This window comes from Electrona antarctica, assembly GCF_951216825.1.
Source record: "Electrona antarctica genome assembly, chromosome: 17".
Lineage (NCBI taxonomy): Eukaryota > Metazoa > Chordata > Actinopteri > Myctophiformes > Myctophidae > Electrona > Electrona antarctica.
The window spans coordinates 10230958-10247731 of record NC_136798.1 but is presented as its reverse complement, the minus strand read 5'-3'; the positions used below and the strand labels follow the sequence as shown (position 1 = coordinate 10247731).

At 43.7% G+C, this 16774-nt stretch overlaps 1 protein-coding gene across 1 annotated transcript in view; it reads left to right on the top strand.

Annotated features, from left to right (window-relative positions):
* Positions 1-16774, top strand: part of LOC306941443 (kinesin-like protein KIF13B) — a 45089-nt gene that overhangs the window by 9200 nt on the left and 19115 nt on the right. Inside the window, exons 4-19 of the mRNA XM_079526922.1 lie at positions 28-40; positions 228-288; positions 890-982; positions 1648-1828; positions 3650-3737; positions 4345-4479; positions 6634-6746; positions 7878-7989; positions 8147-8359; positions 10984-11094; positions 11640-11774; positions 11965-12092; positions 12827-12913; positions 13399-13589; positions 14421-14679; positions 15425-15587. Of these exons, the coding sequence (XP_079383048.1) occupies positions 28-40; positions 228-288; positions 890-982; positions 1648-1828; positions 3650-3737; positions 4345-4479; positions 6634-6746; positions 7878-7989; positions 8147-8359; positions 10984-11094; positions 11640-11774; positions 11965-12092; positions 12827-12913; positions 13399-13589; positions 14421-14679; positions 15425-15587 (2083 nt within the window). The remainder of the gene's footprint in view (positions 1-27; positions 41-227; positions 289-889; positions 983-1647; positions 1829-3649; positions 3738-4344; positions 4480-6633; positions 6747-7877; positions 7990-8146; positions 8360-10983; positions 11095-11639; positions 11775-11964; positions 12093-12826; positions 12914-13398; positions 13590-14420; positions 14680-15424; positions 15588-16774) is intronic.

The following is a 16774-nucleotide window of genomic DNA, read 5'->3' as shown; positions in this document are numbered from 1 at the left end:
TATGTCTTTTCCATGTGCTGTGGCCAGGAGTCAACCAAAGGTAAGTTAAATCTAAAGTTGAATCAGCGTGTTAAATTGAAATTATACATAGTTTGTTTATTAGCATACAATCTCTTCCTAACTCTGTTGCATTTTTGTCAACATTTTATAATATGCACAGATTGTACTGTATATCATCGGTTTTGTGTTGTTAAACAATGCTTTTTAATGTATTAACTTGTCTTCAGGTTTTTGCTTATGACTACTGTTTTTGGTCCATGGATGAATCTCAAAAAGACAAGTTTGCAGGTTAGTAGCCTACATTTTGCTTGTGTCAGCATTTTGTTTTCAACACTGCTTGAATCATGTGTGTTTAGCACACAAGAAACTCTGCCGGCTGTTGGGTTATTCATTAATGTTATCTGCAGGGATATATGTTTCCTGGTATTCAGAACATTGTATGGAGTTGAAACAACTTTGTGAGAGAGAGCTGTGGTGTATTGTTTCGCACAGCGAAAATCTTGATCTACAAGCTCACAGCCCATTGAAATGTTGTGAGCTTGTAGCTCTATTTTATTTTATATATGGAATATTTATATGTAAACCAATTAATTGTCAGGGGAGTATTAGAGTTTATCTGCCCAACAGCACCCTTATTAAATGTAACTCTGTAGGAGTCTTTCCTAGAATGTGAAAATAGCTGTTTGTTGTGATTGACTGCCCACAGGACCCTGATCCTGTCCAATCAGAATAATGGCTGTGAAATGTTTCTGTTTTCTGATGCCCTTAAGTTGTCTCACCTTCTGTTGTGGGGGATTGGTCTATACTGTAAGTCACTAAGGTGCTTCCAGTCCTCCCTGTACAATACTTTGTTCATGTACCTAGCCTATGGGCATTTCTGTTTTGACAGGTCAAGATATTGTGTTCCAGTGCCTTGGAGAGAGTCTCCTGGACAATGCGTTCATGGGCTACAATGCCTGCATCTTTGCATATGGACAGACAGGTGACATGCCCATAAACATTGAGAATCAGATTTGTTTTTAGCACTCTCCCTTGTTGCGGGTGCCCTGTATCACAAAGCACCCTCTCGAAAACGACAAAAGTCATCCATAATTGTATAATTAAAAAAACGTTTATTTGACACATTTTCTGTTGACTATTCGATTAATCGTTTCACTCCTAGTTCTAGTATTCTGTAGCTTAACCTTGATTGATTGTTTTTCTGTGGTTCAGTCCATTCTTTTCGCTCCTATGCCACCAAAATGTGGAACGCCCTACCAACAGTCATTAAGACATGTGAATCCCTTGACTCCTTCAAAACCGCTCTCAAAGGGCACCTACGGATGGCTGCAATTCGAAACTGGCCCCCGTAAAATCTGAATCCCCCCCCTCTTTCCCTCACTGTATATGTTTCTTTTCCCTTTTTACCTCCATTATGATGAATTCCTGTCCTGTTCTTTGTCTATATAGAAGTGTCTATTTTATTTTGTACGTCTCTAAATGTTTTGATTGAAACATTTTAAACAAGTGTAATGCTTAATTGGGTCGTCCACTCACAGTTAACAGCCTTTGTATTGAGTTTGTGCTTGAAATGTACTGTAATTCTGCAAACTGTTAATACATATTTCAATCAATCAATCAATTGTTGATCTGTGTGGTTCTCCTCAGGTTCTGGTAAATCATACACTATGATGGGGTCGGTGGAGAATCCTGGGTTGAGCCCTCGGCTGTGCAGCTCTCTGTTCAGCAGGATACAAAAGGAGGTGGGGGAGGGAGAGAGCTTCACCGTGGAGGTGTCCTACATGGAGATCTACAACGAGAAGGTCCGAGACCTCCTCGATCCCAAAGGGTGAGTGATTCGGGAATCCGTCTTACAGCAGGTTCAAACTAAAGCCAGATTTATACTTAGTTGCATGACGCCACGTGCGTGCAACCAACGGAATATTTCAATCCGTTAATAAAATATGTAAATTAAGTTAACCACTAGTGTGTGTGGTGCGTGTTGGTAGCTGACCACGTGATCACAAAATCCCCTTTCGATTCTGAATGGAGACCTGTGTTGCACGTCGTTCCCAGCCTCTCAGCCCCAAGCTTCCTGTCTGTCCACTCTCCTGTGTGTGGGTCCACGTCAGTATGCTGACGAGCCGGTGTTCCGAAGGGCCGGTGGCCTATTGTCCCGATGGCTCGCTGTTCCGACGGCTTGCTGTTCAGGCGCACGCCGGGGGCCACTTTAACTCTTTGGCAACATTCAATTTTGAGTAGACCTATCAATCACTCATTAAAATAATTCTGATTCTAGTTGAGTCGAAAACAAAGTAGCCTAGTATAATAGTAGGCTATAGCTCCAGCAAACTCTCTATCTCACACTCTCATACAGCAAAGCTGACACTTTCAACAGTGGAACGTTGTCAAGCCTTGCTTTGTGATGTATACCTTTTCATTTTCAATGGGGCTATGCGATGCAGTCCGTTGAGTGCGGCACGTCGAGGTTGCGGATGATTTCTCGTATCTGATGGACTGTCACGGACAGATCGCATTTGAATAAAGTTTGCCTGGCCCTCAACCAACTTTATTCTAATTTGGTCCATCAGTTGGATCCGTTCAGCAAATGAAAGCAGCCCTCCTGTGGTGTGATGTGGCTGGGAAATAATTAAGTAAATTATCCAAACAGCGTGATTATTAAACAACAATGGATGAACAATTATAGCTGTAGTGTCCACTATCTATATGATGCCAGCATGCCACACCACAGGAACACAGCCATGTCGGACTGGTGTCGTACAGTTTTGGGTTAGATGCGTGATATGTGCGATTTTGTCGGACCCTGTGTGAATGCGCTTAATGAACACACAAGCAAACCAACCTGGGTGTGCGTGTGTGGCTACGAGCGTTGGAACAGTGGCCCGGGCGTTGCAGACTCCGTCGGACCCCGGCCATGGGAAAGACCGGAACACCGGCCCCTTGGAACATTGGATCATCTTCTGGTCACTGAAAATGCTCTCCTCTCCAACTTCCATAGATACTCACAATAAATACCTGTATACAACTGAAATTCAGTGCAGGTGTGTTATAAATGATACGTAGCTTGCGGAGTTAGTTCAGTCAGATATACTTGAGGGGTTTCATGCTATGCTCATGGGCGCATACATGCATATTACAATGGTACTACACTGTTCATTCGTTACATGCCAATCGTGCTGACGTGTCAGCTGACCAATTGCCAGGTTATTTAAGCTCACCTCAGTCTCTGTTCTTCCTGCTGTCAATAGTCCCTGGACTGTTGGTATGTGCCTGTTTGCTCCCACCGCCTCCCCAGCACCACCAGTGGGCTCTGCTATTTGTTTGTTCCCCATGGGGGGTTGTTATTGTATATCTATCTCCCTGCTCTTTATGTTTTATGATGGTGTTTAATTGTGCTGTGCAGGGAGAAAATGTAGCAGAGCCGAATGCCAAGATAAAATATTGTATGCATATTTGTATTCATTCTTAATAAATATTGGTTGAATCTATTCGTGAGTTATCTCACTGAACTTGAAAATGGCTGCATGTAGGAACACAACTCTTTGTTCATACTGAAATGCATTGAAATTGGTTTAATAGAGAATGGAGTTACTTGAGAAAAACATTTTCTCTCTCTCTGTCTCTCCCCTCTTCCCTTCCCTCCATCCAGGAGTCGACAGGCTCTGAGAGTGAGAGAACACAAAGTATTAGGGCCATATGTTGATGGCCTGTCACGACTAGCTGTGGCTAGCTATAAGGTACAGTGAGATCAATGTAATCTAAATATATATAAATAGCCTAAATAGGCCTAATTGAACTGGATGGCGATACCACTTCTTGTCTGCTGTCCTAATTGCCTGTGTAGCCCTACATCAGGGGTTCTCAACGTTTTTGCCTGGGGACCCCCGGAAATGCTTTGGCCATGTCTCGCGACCGACCGCCCCGCCCCCCTCCCTATCCCCAATACAAATTGACCGCTACAATAACCTTAATTATAGAGAAAATACATCATATAAATACTGAAATCACATATAATCATTAAGGAAGTTTATGCATGCATTATGTGTAGCCTACTATGTAAACTCTCAATTTCCATTTTCCAGCCATTCAGTTGCAAAAAAAAATATCTTTTTTGGAAATTATTTTGGGGGGTCCCCCAAAATAATGTCGGGACCCCCCGAGGGGTCGCGACCCACAGGTTGAGAACCCATGCCATACATGAACGAACGCACTAATCTAAATGTCCATATTAATAGTGATCACCCTATGGGATAAATAGTTTATAATCGGTTTTTATTGTTTGTTATTGTTTTTGTCATCATTGATGTTCTGTACTTTACATGTAATGCCACTTATCCCCAACAGGACATTGAGTCTCTGATGTCGGAGGGGAATAAGTCTCGGACCGTAGCAGCCACCAACATGAACGAAGAGAGCAGCAGGTCCCATGCTGTGTTCAACATCATCCTCACACACACACTCACTGACATGCAGTCTGGGGTGAGACGAGACGCATGCTTACTTGCTTATCGACAATCTCGACTGACTTTTGTTCACTTAAAACCCTTGGGACTTTGAGCGGACATTATTATTGAGTGGTGCAACCACTCCGTGTTAACCTATGTATGTGACTGTTACTGAGTACCAGTAGGGGCAAAAGTGGCGCTGTTGTGCCAGAGAGAGAGAGAGATACTGCTGCACTGTTGCCTGCTAATGAGAGAGAGAGGGGGGGGGGGGAGTTGCACCACTCAGTTCACACGGGTGTGATTTTATTACATACGCTCAATTTTCTTTCTTTTTATTTAGCCAGTATAGTTATGTATGGTGTAACATTACCTTATTTGTCAGTCAGCCCATTTAGCACAAACCTTTAAGGCATGGGGAGAGAGTATGTTTTGCACTCCGTCCGTGTGTGTCCCCGTCCTTCCGTCCGTCTGTTACCAGCTAATCTCCGCCACCGTTAACCCGGTCGATGCCAAACTTTGCACACACACTCCCTGGATGCCAACGATGAACCTCTGCCCCACATTTTCCAGAACAGCCTGTTATAGCGCCACCATGAGGCAGCTTTTCACATTTTCTACCTAAAACTGCACCGATCTGCGTGAAACGTTGCATGCACACTCCCTAGAGGCCAAGGACAAACCTTTGACCTGCATTTTCCGTATCTGCCTTTTATAGCCTTTTATAGTTTTATTGTAAAACACATTTTGTGATATTACTCCTCCAGATTATGTCAAAAAATCTCACAAATCGTTACACAGTATCTCTATGGTCATGTGCTCAAATTGGATCTGTCCGATATTTCATATTCCATCCTAATTGGCTATAATTGGCTTTCACAGTTTGCAAGATTGCCCCGTTTTGAACAAAAGCCTCAAATCATGAACGCAGCATGCAATTTATGTGAAATCTTACTAGGCTGAGGAATCCATATCCCACCCTTTTCACATTGGCCTGTTATAGCGCCACCAACAGGTTGATTTTTGCAAAACACATTTTTGGAACAAAATGCTTCGAATCATCGATATGAAGAAATGGTAATCGGTACACATGATCTCTGTAGTCATGTGATCAAGACGAGTCTGTTGGATTTCTCAGATTGTACACTGATTGGCTAAGATTGCCTTCCAAAGTTTTCAGGAGTGGCCCGTTTTGTACAAAATGCTGCACATGTCCTGCTCATCCAGAATTCTATCCTCAGAGATGCTATGAGTGATCTGGCTCTGCATTTCCTCAACAAAATGAAGAAAATTGTTGCAAAAACAAAACAAAAAAAACATCCTCCTAAACATTTTGCCAAACATCACACACACTCCTATCCTCCTGGTGGAGACCTGTGCCCGGAAGGGCACTTTTTCTAGTTTAGTATTGAAGTTATACAATATCAATTATTTTGCTGCTTTTGCACCACAGGTAGCTACAGTATATATGTATGAAATCATACATGCTTATACACATGTAAATATATTATACATGTAGATATGTAGATATATTATACAATTGTTTTGGTTTTTAAGTGTACAGTTCTACAAGTTTTCTGAGACGCATGTACAAACAGACATGCATACATATATTTATAAGTCCCTTCGTTTTTTTTTATCCAAGCTGTACAGTAAGTGTAGGTGTAAGACTTGTGCACACTTGTGGTGATACCAAACGATGCTCGTATTATGTTAGGTACTGTATAGACTTGCCAGCTCAGGAAAAGAACAGCTTTTTTTTCTTTTTCCTTTTTTTTTATCCTTAGGGAAGCTGAAATGAGAAGAAGCCCCCATCAGTTACTGAAAGATTTTAACTTAATGAGTACAGCGACCTTTTAGGAGATTGAATATAAGAGGAACTAGAAAAGATTTTGGGGGGGCGATTATGGGGTGTTTTTGAGAAAACATTTATCAATACATCATTAGATTTTTTTCTTTTCTTTTTTCTGTTTGTATTTTAAAAAAGGAAACACACTTACACCAACAATGTCAACTGTATGCCGATGAATAAATATGCAATTATTCATTATTGATTTTTCAATTGATAAAAAAGTAAGGGATAGAATAATCGCTAAGAAAATAATCCATAGATGCAGGCATGCAGCCTTATGTATAATAGATAATTAACATTGTGTATCATGAATGTGTGGTTTTGTGTGTGTTGCTACAGACGAGTGGAGAGAAGGTGAGTAAGCTGAGTCTGGTGGACCTGGCGGGCAGTGAGAGAGCAAATAAGACCGGAGCAGCAGGAGAGAGGCTGAAGGAAGGCAGCAACATCAATAAGTAAGTATCAAATACAATATTATTATTGTTTTTCATTGTCAGTTTTTATTACCCAAGTCTTAAAAACTTGGGTAACTTAAATTCTATCCCTCTTTTGTAGCTGAGTCAGTAGCAATAATTTGTTATTTCCTATCAGTGTTACATGATAGAGCATGGAGCAGTGAACTTCTTATATGGGTGATTTATACTTGCGTTGTGCACCGAAGATCTACAATCTCACACACAGTGTGTCACACTTTATGGATCTTTTCGGTGTGTGACACAGCACGCAACAAAGCATAAATGAGGAATTTGTTTACTTGAACACATTGCAATACACAGTATTTGACAAGTTCCATAGACAGAACAGACGAGCAGCTATTAGTAAGCAATTCCTTTACCATCCTTTTGAAGACCCCTAGTGAAATCAGTGAGGACAGTTTGACCTTAGTTTGGAGATCATTCCAAGCCCATGGCTCAATGTAAAATGCCAGCCTCTGTTCGCAGAGGAGGCACAACATAGCGGCCAAGCTTTTGATCTAAGGTTGAGTGAGTTGTTGATCAAAACAAACTTAGAGCAGATATAAGTGGGGAGGCATCCAAGTATGTCTTTGTAGATGGGGTACTGAGTGCTGAAGACGAGCAAGAGATGACCACTCAACTAGAGTATACAAGGTTCAATGATGCGTCCTGAAAGCAGAGTTTGACATGTCTCTCAGGGCAGCATGGTAGGGGAAGGGCTCCAATTTGGCCAAGACAGTCGGACAAGCAAATCTATTCATGGTGTCACCGTAATCAAGCTCAAGTCTCAAAACAGGCCCAAGATTAACTCAATGGTCGCCAAGGACTTATTTAACTTCTTTTTCATGATGTCCTGGAGCACCAAGGACGTTTTTTAATAAAAATATATAAAATAAAATAAAAGATATATGGTGGCGGTCTGGGACCTTTGGCGCCCCCTGGTGGCGGTGAATGATTAACTGCTTGCGTGCATGAAGGGGAAAAACACGATTTCATTCTATCCCTCTCTACATTTTTCCATCCCTTTCTTCCTTCCGTCTTCCCTCTCTTCCCCTTTCTTTCCCTCTCTTTCTTTCTTTCTTTTCCACTCTGCCATCCTTTCTTTTCCACTCCTTGCCATCCTTCCTGCAGGTCTCTGAGCACCCTGGGTCTGGTTATCTCTGCGTTGGCTGATCAGGGAGCAGGGAAGAACAAAAGCAAGTTTGTTCCTTATCGAGACTCTGTTCTCACCTGGCTACTTAAGGTACACACACACACACACACACACACACACACACACACACACACACACACACACACACACACACACACACACACACACACACACTTTACAATTTAAATCCAGTGACAAACCTTGGGTATTGAGTGTAATGCCTCTCTTCCTTGTACTGTACGTTCAGGACAGCCTGGGCGGGAACAGTCGCACAGTCATGGTTGCAGCGGTGAGCCCTTCGGCGGACAACTACGACGAGACCCTGTCCACGCTGCGCTACGCCGACAGGGCCAAGAGCATCGTCAACCACGCGGTGGTGAACGAGGACCCCAATGCCAGGATCATCAGGGAGCTCCGAGAGGAGGTGGAGAAGCTGCGGGACCAGCTCACAGAGGCAGAGGTACCGCTGATACTTACTTTAACCCATTTAGGCCTGACCTCGAAATTTAAAAAAAATCTTCTAAATCCTCCAGTTTTCTGAAATAAATATTTTCACGATTTTTCAAAAATAGCAGACCTACAAGCACTTAGCGCGCCACTCGGTGGCGCGCTATGAGCTTGTAGATCTGCTATTTTTCAATAGCTAAATTATAACATAATAATGTTTAAAACACCAAAAGGGGTTCCCGCTAGAGACTGACATTTTGTCGGGACTCCCGCGGGTCACGGGATTCCCGCGGGATTCCCGCGGGATGGGATTAATATTTGTATTAATCCCGTGATCGTGACGGGACGGGAATGAAAATCAACAGGAGCGTGCAGGAGCGGGATTGACATCGATGTAGTCATCTTTCTGTGAGCCAACTACATTACCCATAATCCAGCAGTGCTAGTGCTTCCACAACACAAACAGTCAAACACCTCCTCCAATTGCAAACCAGTCGGGCTGGACGTCTTATAAAGTTTTATATGAAGACATCGTAATGCGGCCGTGTATGATTCTGCATCGCGCCGGTGCCGTGATTTAATCGATTATTTATAGCCAGATCATCCTGATGCATTTGTTTCCCCTGGCAGTGGCAACGTTGCAACTTTCAATTGTGATGCTATGTTAGCTACATGCTAACGCTGTTACAGCTCTCTGAACAGCTGTTCTATTCTGAGCGAATGTTCTACAATACATCGTCTCCTTTCTTTCTCCCAACCGAGTCGCATACACCAGTGGTTCCCAAACATTTTCATGTCAAGGACCCCTAAATTGACATTTATTAGCCCGCAGACCCCCATTTGAAAAGATGCCAGGGGCATAAGAGAAGATTTGTATTACGGTTCTAGCTGTGATTCTCAACCATTTTATTTTCAAGGACCCCCAGTTTGACATGCATTAGTCTATGGACCCCCATTGAATGGCATTTTTATCGCTGGGACCCCCAATTTATATTGTAAAATCAATGTTAATTTAACTCTGAGTGTACAAATGGAACAACATTTGGTTCCATTTGTACACTCCCATAACATAATTTGTTACAGACCCATAATGGTCCATTTGGTTCCAAACTATTAATTAGCTGGGGACCCCCTGGAACTCTCTCAAGGACCCCTGGGGACCACTGCCATACACATAGACTTGTACACTGAATAATTAATCATATAGAGTTAAATTGACACTGAGGTTTTTTTTTATCTTAATTGACAAAGCACTTGTTAACTGTTAAGCTTTAAGTTCTGTTCAGGGAAAAACCGTATAGGACTTAAATGAAGTGTCAGAACTGTATTTGGTAGTCAAAGTTAAATCCAACATTGCCCACTTTATTTATTTTAATTTTATTGGTAGGCTATCTGTCTTGAGAAGCCAGAAGTGATAGATAGATAGGCCTATAGATAGATAGATGGATAGATGGATCGATCAATCAATTGCCTTTCCTAATGACTAACATAAAAAAAAAAAAAAAAAAAAACAGGAGCGGGATGGGAGCGGGAGTAATTTCGAGTGGGAGCGGGATGGGATCAGGAGTCATTCTACAGGAGTGGGACAGGACAGGATTTTTTTTTAAACTCTGGCCCAGGATTGGGACAGGACAGGATTTTTTCTGTGGGAGTGGGACAGGACAGGAGTGAAAATCCACTCCCGTGTCAGTCTCTAGTTCCCGCCCAAAATGGGATAAACAACCAACAGATGTGTGGAAATAGCAGCACTGTGTTCAAAATTATAATGCGAGATTAGCTCAGGTTCACTATTTTGTATTTCCCTACATCAAGCTGCTAACACATTTCGGCATAGAGCCTTCACCAGAGCACCATACAAACATGGTCATTGTTGCACCATAATATTAAATTCAAGTATACTGCAATTACATAAATAGAGAAAATATCCTTGAAAAATGAGATTTATTACATTATCTAGGCACAAGGGGTGACAGACCATATTACACATATACAATGTACTGTAGTGTTTCTAGGCCTGTTATGTTTGAGGTACAGTACATAGGAAATAGAAAGAGTACAATAGATTCGACATAAAACAATTAGTAAATGCCATACATACACACATACCCAAGACAACAGGAACTGGCTACTCTTGTTTATAAGAATGGTCGGTATAAAAGGTTATGAAATGCCTGTAGATGATGTTATTTAATTGGCGTATCCAAAATGTCTCACTTTGGGACAACAACTTGGGGAGGTTACCCCCTCTAGGGGCAGTAACCTGTTCTACACCAACCAAACACCTTTTTGTTTGTCCAATGTATGCCAATGTAAACAGGGAGGCTTTTTTGACTGGGGGGGCAACTGCCTGTCATAATTTCACCCCCTCTAAGTATTGGACAGTATTAGGATGTTATTATTCATTTTGTATTCATCCTTAGGGCCCCAAATCACACCTTAGAAAGCATGACTGTCTGTTCTGTTGCTACCTGTGGTTGTAATGTGGTTGCTATCTCTGTCATTGTAGTGTATCAGTGTGGTTTCTGTCTCTGTCAGTGTAGTGTATCAGTGTGGTTTCTGTCTCTGTCAGTGTAGTGTATCAGTGTGGTTTCTGTCTCTGTCAGTGTGGTTTATCGATGTGATTGTTCTCTCTCTCAGTCTATGAAGGCTCCTGAGTTGAAAGAACGGCTGGAGGAGTCAGAGAAACTGATCCAGGAAATGACCGTCACCTGGGAGGATAAACTCAGGAAGACGGTGTCTGTCGCCCAGGTAACCCAACACACACACACACACACACACACACACACACACACACACACACACACACACACACACACACACACACACACACACTCACACACAGTATATTTACAGTATGTACAAAGAAGTTCAGCACGGCTCGTCAGTGCTCAACAGGAACAACTTGAATCAAAGAGAATAATACCTGGCCACTTTAGTAGAGACTACCCATATAAATACTGGAGCTCTTGACTGGTCTGCATCTGCACGTGACATATTTATATGGATAACTATGGAATCGTGTGTTTTTTTTGTCCGTCAGTGTATCACTCAAAATCCCCATATATTGTGCCCAGGTCTCGTGACATCACTATGACATCATCAGGGATGATAGTAAATTAGGGATCATAGTAAATGCGACCTGCTGTCGCAATTAAGCCCATATATGGAGATCCCTCTTGCCCTTGTTGCCCTCAGGCGTCTCCCTCAGGCGTCTTACTGGTTATTTTGCAGGGGTGACTGACACTTCCTTCAATGTAATTATTGATTACTTGATGTGTGGTGTACTAATGCAGGAGCGTCAGAAGCAGCTGGAGAGCCTGGGGATCTCTCTTCAGTCGTCTGGGATCAGAGTGGTGAATGACAAGTGCTTCCTGGTCAATCTGAACGCTGACCCCGCCCTCAACGAGCTGCTGGTGTACTATCTGAAGGTACCGCACAGTGCACACACACACAGGGGCTGGGCAATACGACTTCAAATCAATATTTCTAACATTTGCCATTCGGTTAATGAACGATTATTATCATACTGAAATATGGTGATCGTGTTTGTGTGCGTGTGCCCGTGTGTGTGTGTGTGTGTGTGTGTGTGTGCGTGTGTGTGTGCGCGCGTACGTACAGGAGCACACACGTGTGGGCTCGGCCAACTCCCAGGACATCCAGCTGTGTGGGATGGCCATCCACGCTGAGCACTGTGTCATCGACATCACAGACAACGGCGTTGTGCTCACTCCTCGCCGCAATGCTCGGTACGATGGTAGCACGAGTTCAAGCTATTTATTTAACCCTCTTCTGGGCAGTCGATGAAAATAGCATATCGTTGCTGTAGGGCCGAAACCTCCTGTATCTCCTAAATCTCTGTCCATAATACAGCGTCACACAAAAAGTGACTGAGTCAAAAGTAACTGTTCCACAAGCTCGAAACGTGGCGTGAAGAGCTTGAGGATCTTGCACACAAGATATGCACACAGAATAACTCTTCGTACTTCCGGGCCGGCGTTACCAATGATACTAATTAAGGCTCTGTTCCATTTTTTAATTAGTGTGCAGTGGTTCTCAAACTTTTTAATTTCAAGAACCCCCATAACTCTGGAAGTGTACACTCTCAGAGTTACACACCCGTACAAGACTACAAGTAAGTAAGTAAGTAAAGTACAAGGCCATTTGGAACCCACTCAAGGACACTTTGAGACCCACTGGTGTAGCAGAGTGTTTCCAGTGAGCCAACATGCACAATATCGGCACCCTGACTCTGTTGGACCAGAATGGAACAGAGCCTTCATTAGTATCAGCGGTAACACCTGTGAAGGAAGTAGGGAAGGGGCCCAGGTTCTTTCCAAAATGGCGTGTTCTTTCCAAAATGCCCATTAATGAAATTTGCTAATTCATCCAGGCAGACTGGGATTTAATTTGTAGCCTTCAGAAATATGTTCCCTCTTATCCTGGCGTTTTCCTAAGATGCTGCGTGTGTCGCCCCCTGCAGGACATGTGTGAACGGTGCTGCAGTCATCAGCCCAGTGCAGCTCCAACACGGAGACAGAATACTGTGGGGAAACAACCACTTCTTCAGGTCTGTTACATGCACACACACACACACACACACACACACACACACACACACACACACACACACACACACACACACACACACACACACACACACACACACACACACACACACAGCTACAGTCTTTATTTCTGCCAGTATTTACACTGGCAGACATGAACCCCCTTACAATTTACAATTTAGGCATTTAGCAGACGCTCTTAATCCAGAGCGACTTACATTAAGCAAGAACAAAAAAGCATGGGAATACATCACATATATAAAATGCATTTATCAAGAAACATGCGTAAGCTAAGAACGTAACCAGAACATATCTATGTAATGACACTATACATATACACTGACTATAGTATACATCGTGCCAAGGTACAAGCTGCGGTTCTACCTTCAATGTCGCTTTCTTTAACATTTGTTTTCATCTCACTCACGCATGCATACATGTACACACCTACTGTACATAACCACAACACACACACACACACACACAGGATCAACCTGCCGAAGCACTTGGCCCACGCAGGGACTGAGGAAGAGGACGGAGGCGGTTTGACGAAGGCCAGTCTGAGCAGTGACCGACTGGAGGTGGAGCAGGACGCGTCCAGCGACGTGTCCAGCGAGGTCAGCTTCGGTTACGAGTTCGCCCAGACGGAGGTGATGATGAAAGGCATGGGAAACGACGGTGAGTGGGAATGGAAGAATGGTTGGTGGATGGTTTCGGCGGGACATAGTTTGCCATGATTATCGTGGTGTTGTTCTGTGACAATGCCACACTACACAGGGAAAATCTAGAGGACGTTGTCCTTGTGTGTGTGTGTGTGTGTGTGTGGTGTGACGGTCTCTATACTCTGACAAAACATTTGAAAATAATCTCTCTTCCTGTCCTTTCCATTCCCCACCTCCACTTCTCTCTCTCGCCCCGGGTCTTTTGATTGACCTGGTGTCACGTTATGTGCCCTTAGGCCCTTATAGGCCCTTAGGTCTGCAGAACAGGGTCTGTTAGACCAAACTAAAAACCAAAGGTGACAAAGCTTTTCAGGCTGTTTTCAGGCTTTTCAAGCTTTTCAGTACTTTGGTATGCTCTTCCACTAGCTCTGAGATTTGCACCACTCTGTGGACATTTTAAAAAAAACACCCTAAAACGTTCCTCTTTGAACAAGCATTTGTGGATGGTTCAACCTGAATTTGCTGATTTATCTTATATTTAATGATTCATCATGCTTGTATTGTCATTTGTTTGAGTTGAATTGTACAGCAATTTGTATCTGCTTTGTTTTCCTTGTCTTGTATTTTATTGCATGTAAAGCACTTTGTGAGTCCTCTCTGTGAAAGGTGCTACAGTATATAAATAAAATGTACTTACTTACAGTACTTACTCTCTCCCACCCACTTTCCCTCCCTCTCTCTCTCTCTCCTCCCTCTGCTGTCTCTCTCCCCTCTCTCTCCCTTCACTCCCCTCACTCTCTATATCACTCCCCCTCTCTTCATGTGCTGGGTCTCTCCATTCCTCCAGACCCCATGCAGTGTGTGTTGCAGACGTTGGAGCGGCAGCACGAGGAGGAGAAGCGCTGTGCGCTGGAGCGTCAGAGGCAGATGTACGAGCGCGAGCTGCAGCAGCTGCGCAGCCGGCTGCATCCAGACCAGTCTCCCTCCTCCTTCAACATCCTGGATGCCGTGGGGTCGCCGGGGGCCTCCGGGAACACGGGGCCCTCCCACTCCTCGGCGGTGTCTCCCGGTGCCCACAACCGCATGCGGCGCTGGAGCGAGGACAGGTGAGTTGGACATGGGCAAGCCTTCGGTCTCAACGCTGCTTTACACTCTGTTCAGCTGTTCACATCCCTTTGTTCATTTTGGGAAACGTTAAAGTGATACTTCACTCAGATATCTGTTTACTCATCGTGTGGAGGATTATACAACATATATAAAAACATCACACCCATGTGAAGTGAGGGGCGCTCTTACCATCATACATCATCTCATTCCGGCCAATCACAATTTGCGTCCTCACTTTTGTCTTCAATGTTTGTGTTACACAAACACTCATAAATGGCCATTCATTTTCAATGGCATTTAATGTTTGTGTTAGGACAATGTTTGTGTTGTTTACACACAATCACACATAGAGTAAAACCATGTACATGGCTAGTACATTGGTTAGCAGTTGAAGAGTTATTAGTTTGAAAAGTCTGTCACTGATAGACATCTATTTCTGCTACAGTACATCTGAGCAAAGACACTGACCTACAGTATGAACTGAGCACTTGCTGTTATATACATTCTGCATTACTCTAGTCCAGCGGTCCCCAAACCTTTTTGGCCGTGCACACCCTGTTACCTCTTGACCTAGCTGACGCACCCCCCAACACTAAGTCTTGTTGCATTTGGCCGAAAATGAATTTTGAATTTTAATATGTTTATGGCAAATAATCACAGCATGTCACCGCAGCTGCTCTATGCATCTCTGTACAACAGTGGTTTACCAGATTTTGTGTGTCTTTCTTTCTTTCTATGCTACAGAGAGGCGATGATTACTCGCAGCCTTCGGCGTCTGAGGGAGCAGATAGTGCGGACCAACCTGTTGGTGCAGGAGGCCGGCTTCATATCCGAGGAGCTCAACAAGAGAACAGAGTACCGGGTCACTCTACAGATACCAGCCACCAACCTGGATGCCAACAAGAAGGTACCGGAAGATGTCTCTCTTTCTGTCTCTCTGTCGCTGTCTCTCTCTCTTTCTGTCTCTCTGTCGCTGTGTCTCTCTGTCCTTGTCTCTCTCTCTTTCTGTCTCTCTGTCGCTGTCTCTCTCTGTCCTTGTCTCTCTCTCTTTCTGTCTCTCTGTAGTATCTATGCATGTGCGTGTGAAAGACCACAGTTCTAAATCGGGACAGCAGCACATCACTATCACACTGGCATTTGTTTGATGTCATGTTTATCAAAGGTGCTTTTTTTGCAGTGTCACACCATCAAACGAAGAAGTATAAATCAATAATTAAGTGACTAAAAGGTGTCTTTCTTCATTGTGCATTCTCTCTCTCTCTCTCCACCTCCTTTTTATCCCTTCATAGCGTGATTGAGTTCCCTGAGGTGCTTTTCATGCAAACATGAATGTCCTCCTGATGTGGTTCAGTGATTGGTATTTCCTGTTCCACCCTTATCACATCTCTCTCTCTCTCTCTCTCTCTCTCTCTCTCTCTCTCTCTCTCTCTCTCTCTCTCTCCCCCCCCCCCCCCATGTCCCTCTCATACTCACCCTCCATTTCCCTCTCTCTCTGACTCGCCACATGATATTCCTAAACAACGTTTATGATTGTAAAGTTCAGGTCATCAGCAGCTCACACACTGTGTATTGCGGTATTACTTAATCCTCACTGTTGTCCTGGGGAGGGAGGGGTGTACACCACCACATGTGTCCTCTGACACACCAGCTGCTTATATTCACCTCCAAGTGAGCAGTTTCTTTGGGAAAGCATGAAGGTTTGAGATGATTATATCCTCCCCAGATCCCCTTCCTGCTGAGCAGGGGTGCCCTGACTGACCAGCAGGGGTCTCTAGTGCACCATCAATTAATTAACCCATAATCCCACCTGTGAACAACAAATAATTATTTTTGAGAGTTCAGATAAGCCGAAGATAGTGGGCGAGTGTCCTCTACAACAGTGGTTCCCAAACTTTTTCATGTCAAGGACCCCCAAATTGACACTAATTGGCCCACGAACCACCATTTGAAGAGATATCCCAGGGACCCTCATAATAGAAGAATTTACGGCTCTAGCAGTGATTCTTAACCCGTTTAATTTCAAGGACCCCCAGGTTTGACATGCATTAGTCTACGGACCCCCATTTAATGGCATTTCTATCTCTTGGACCCCCA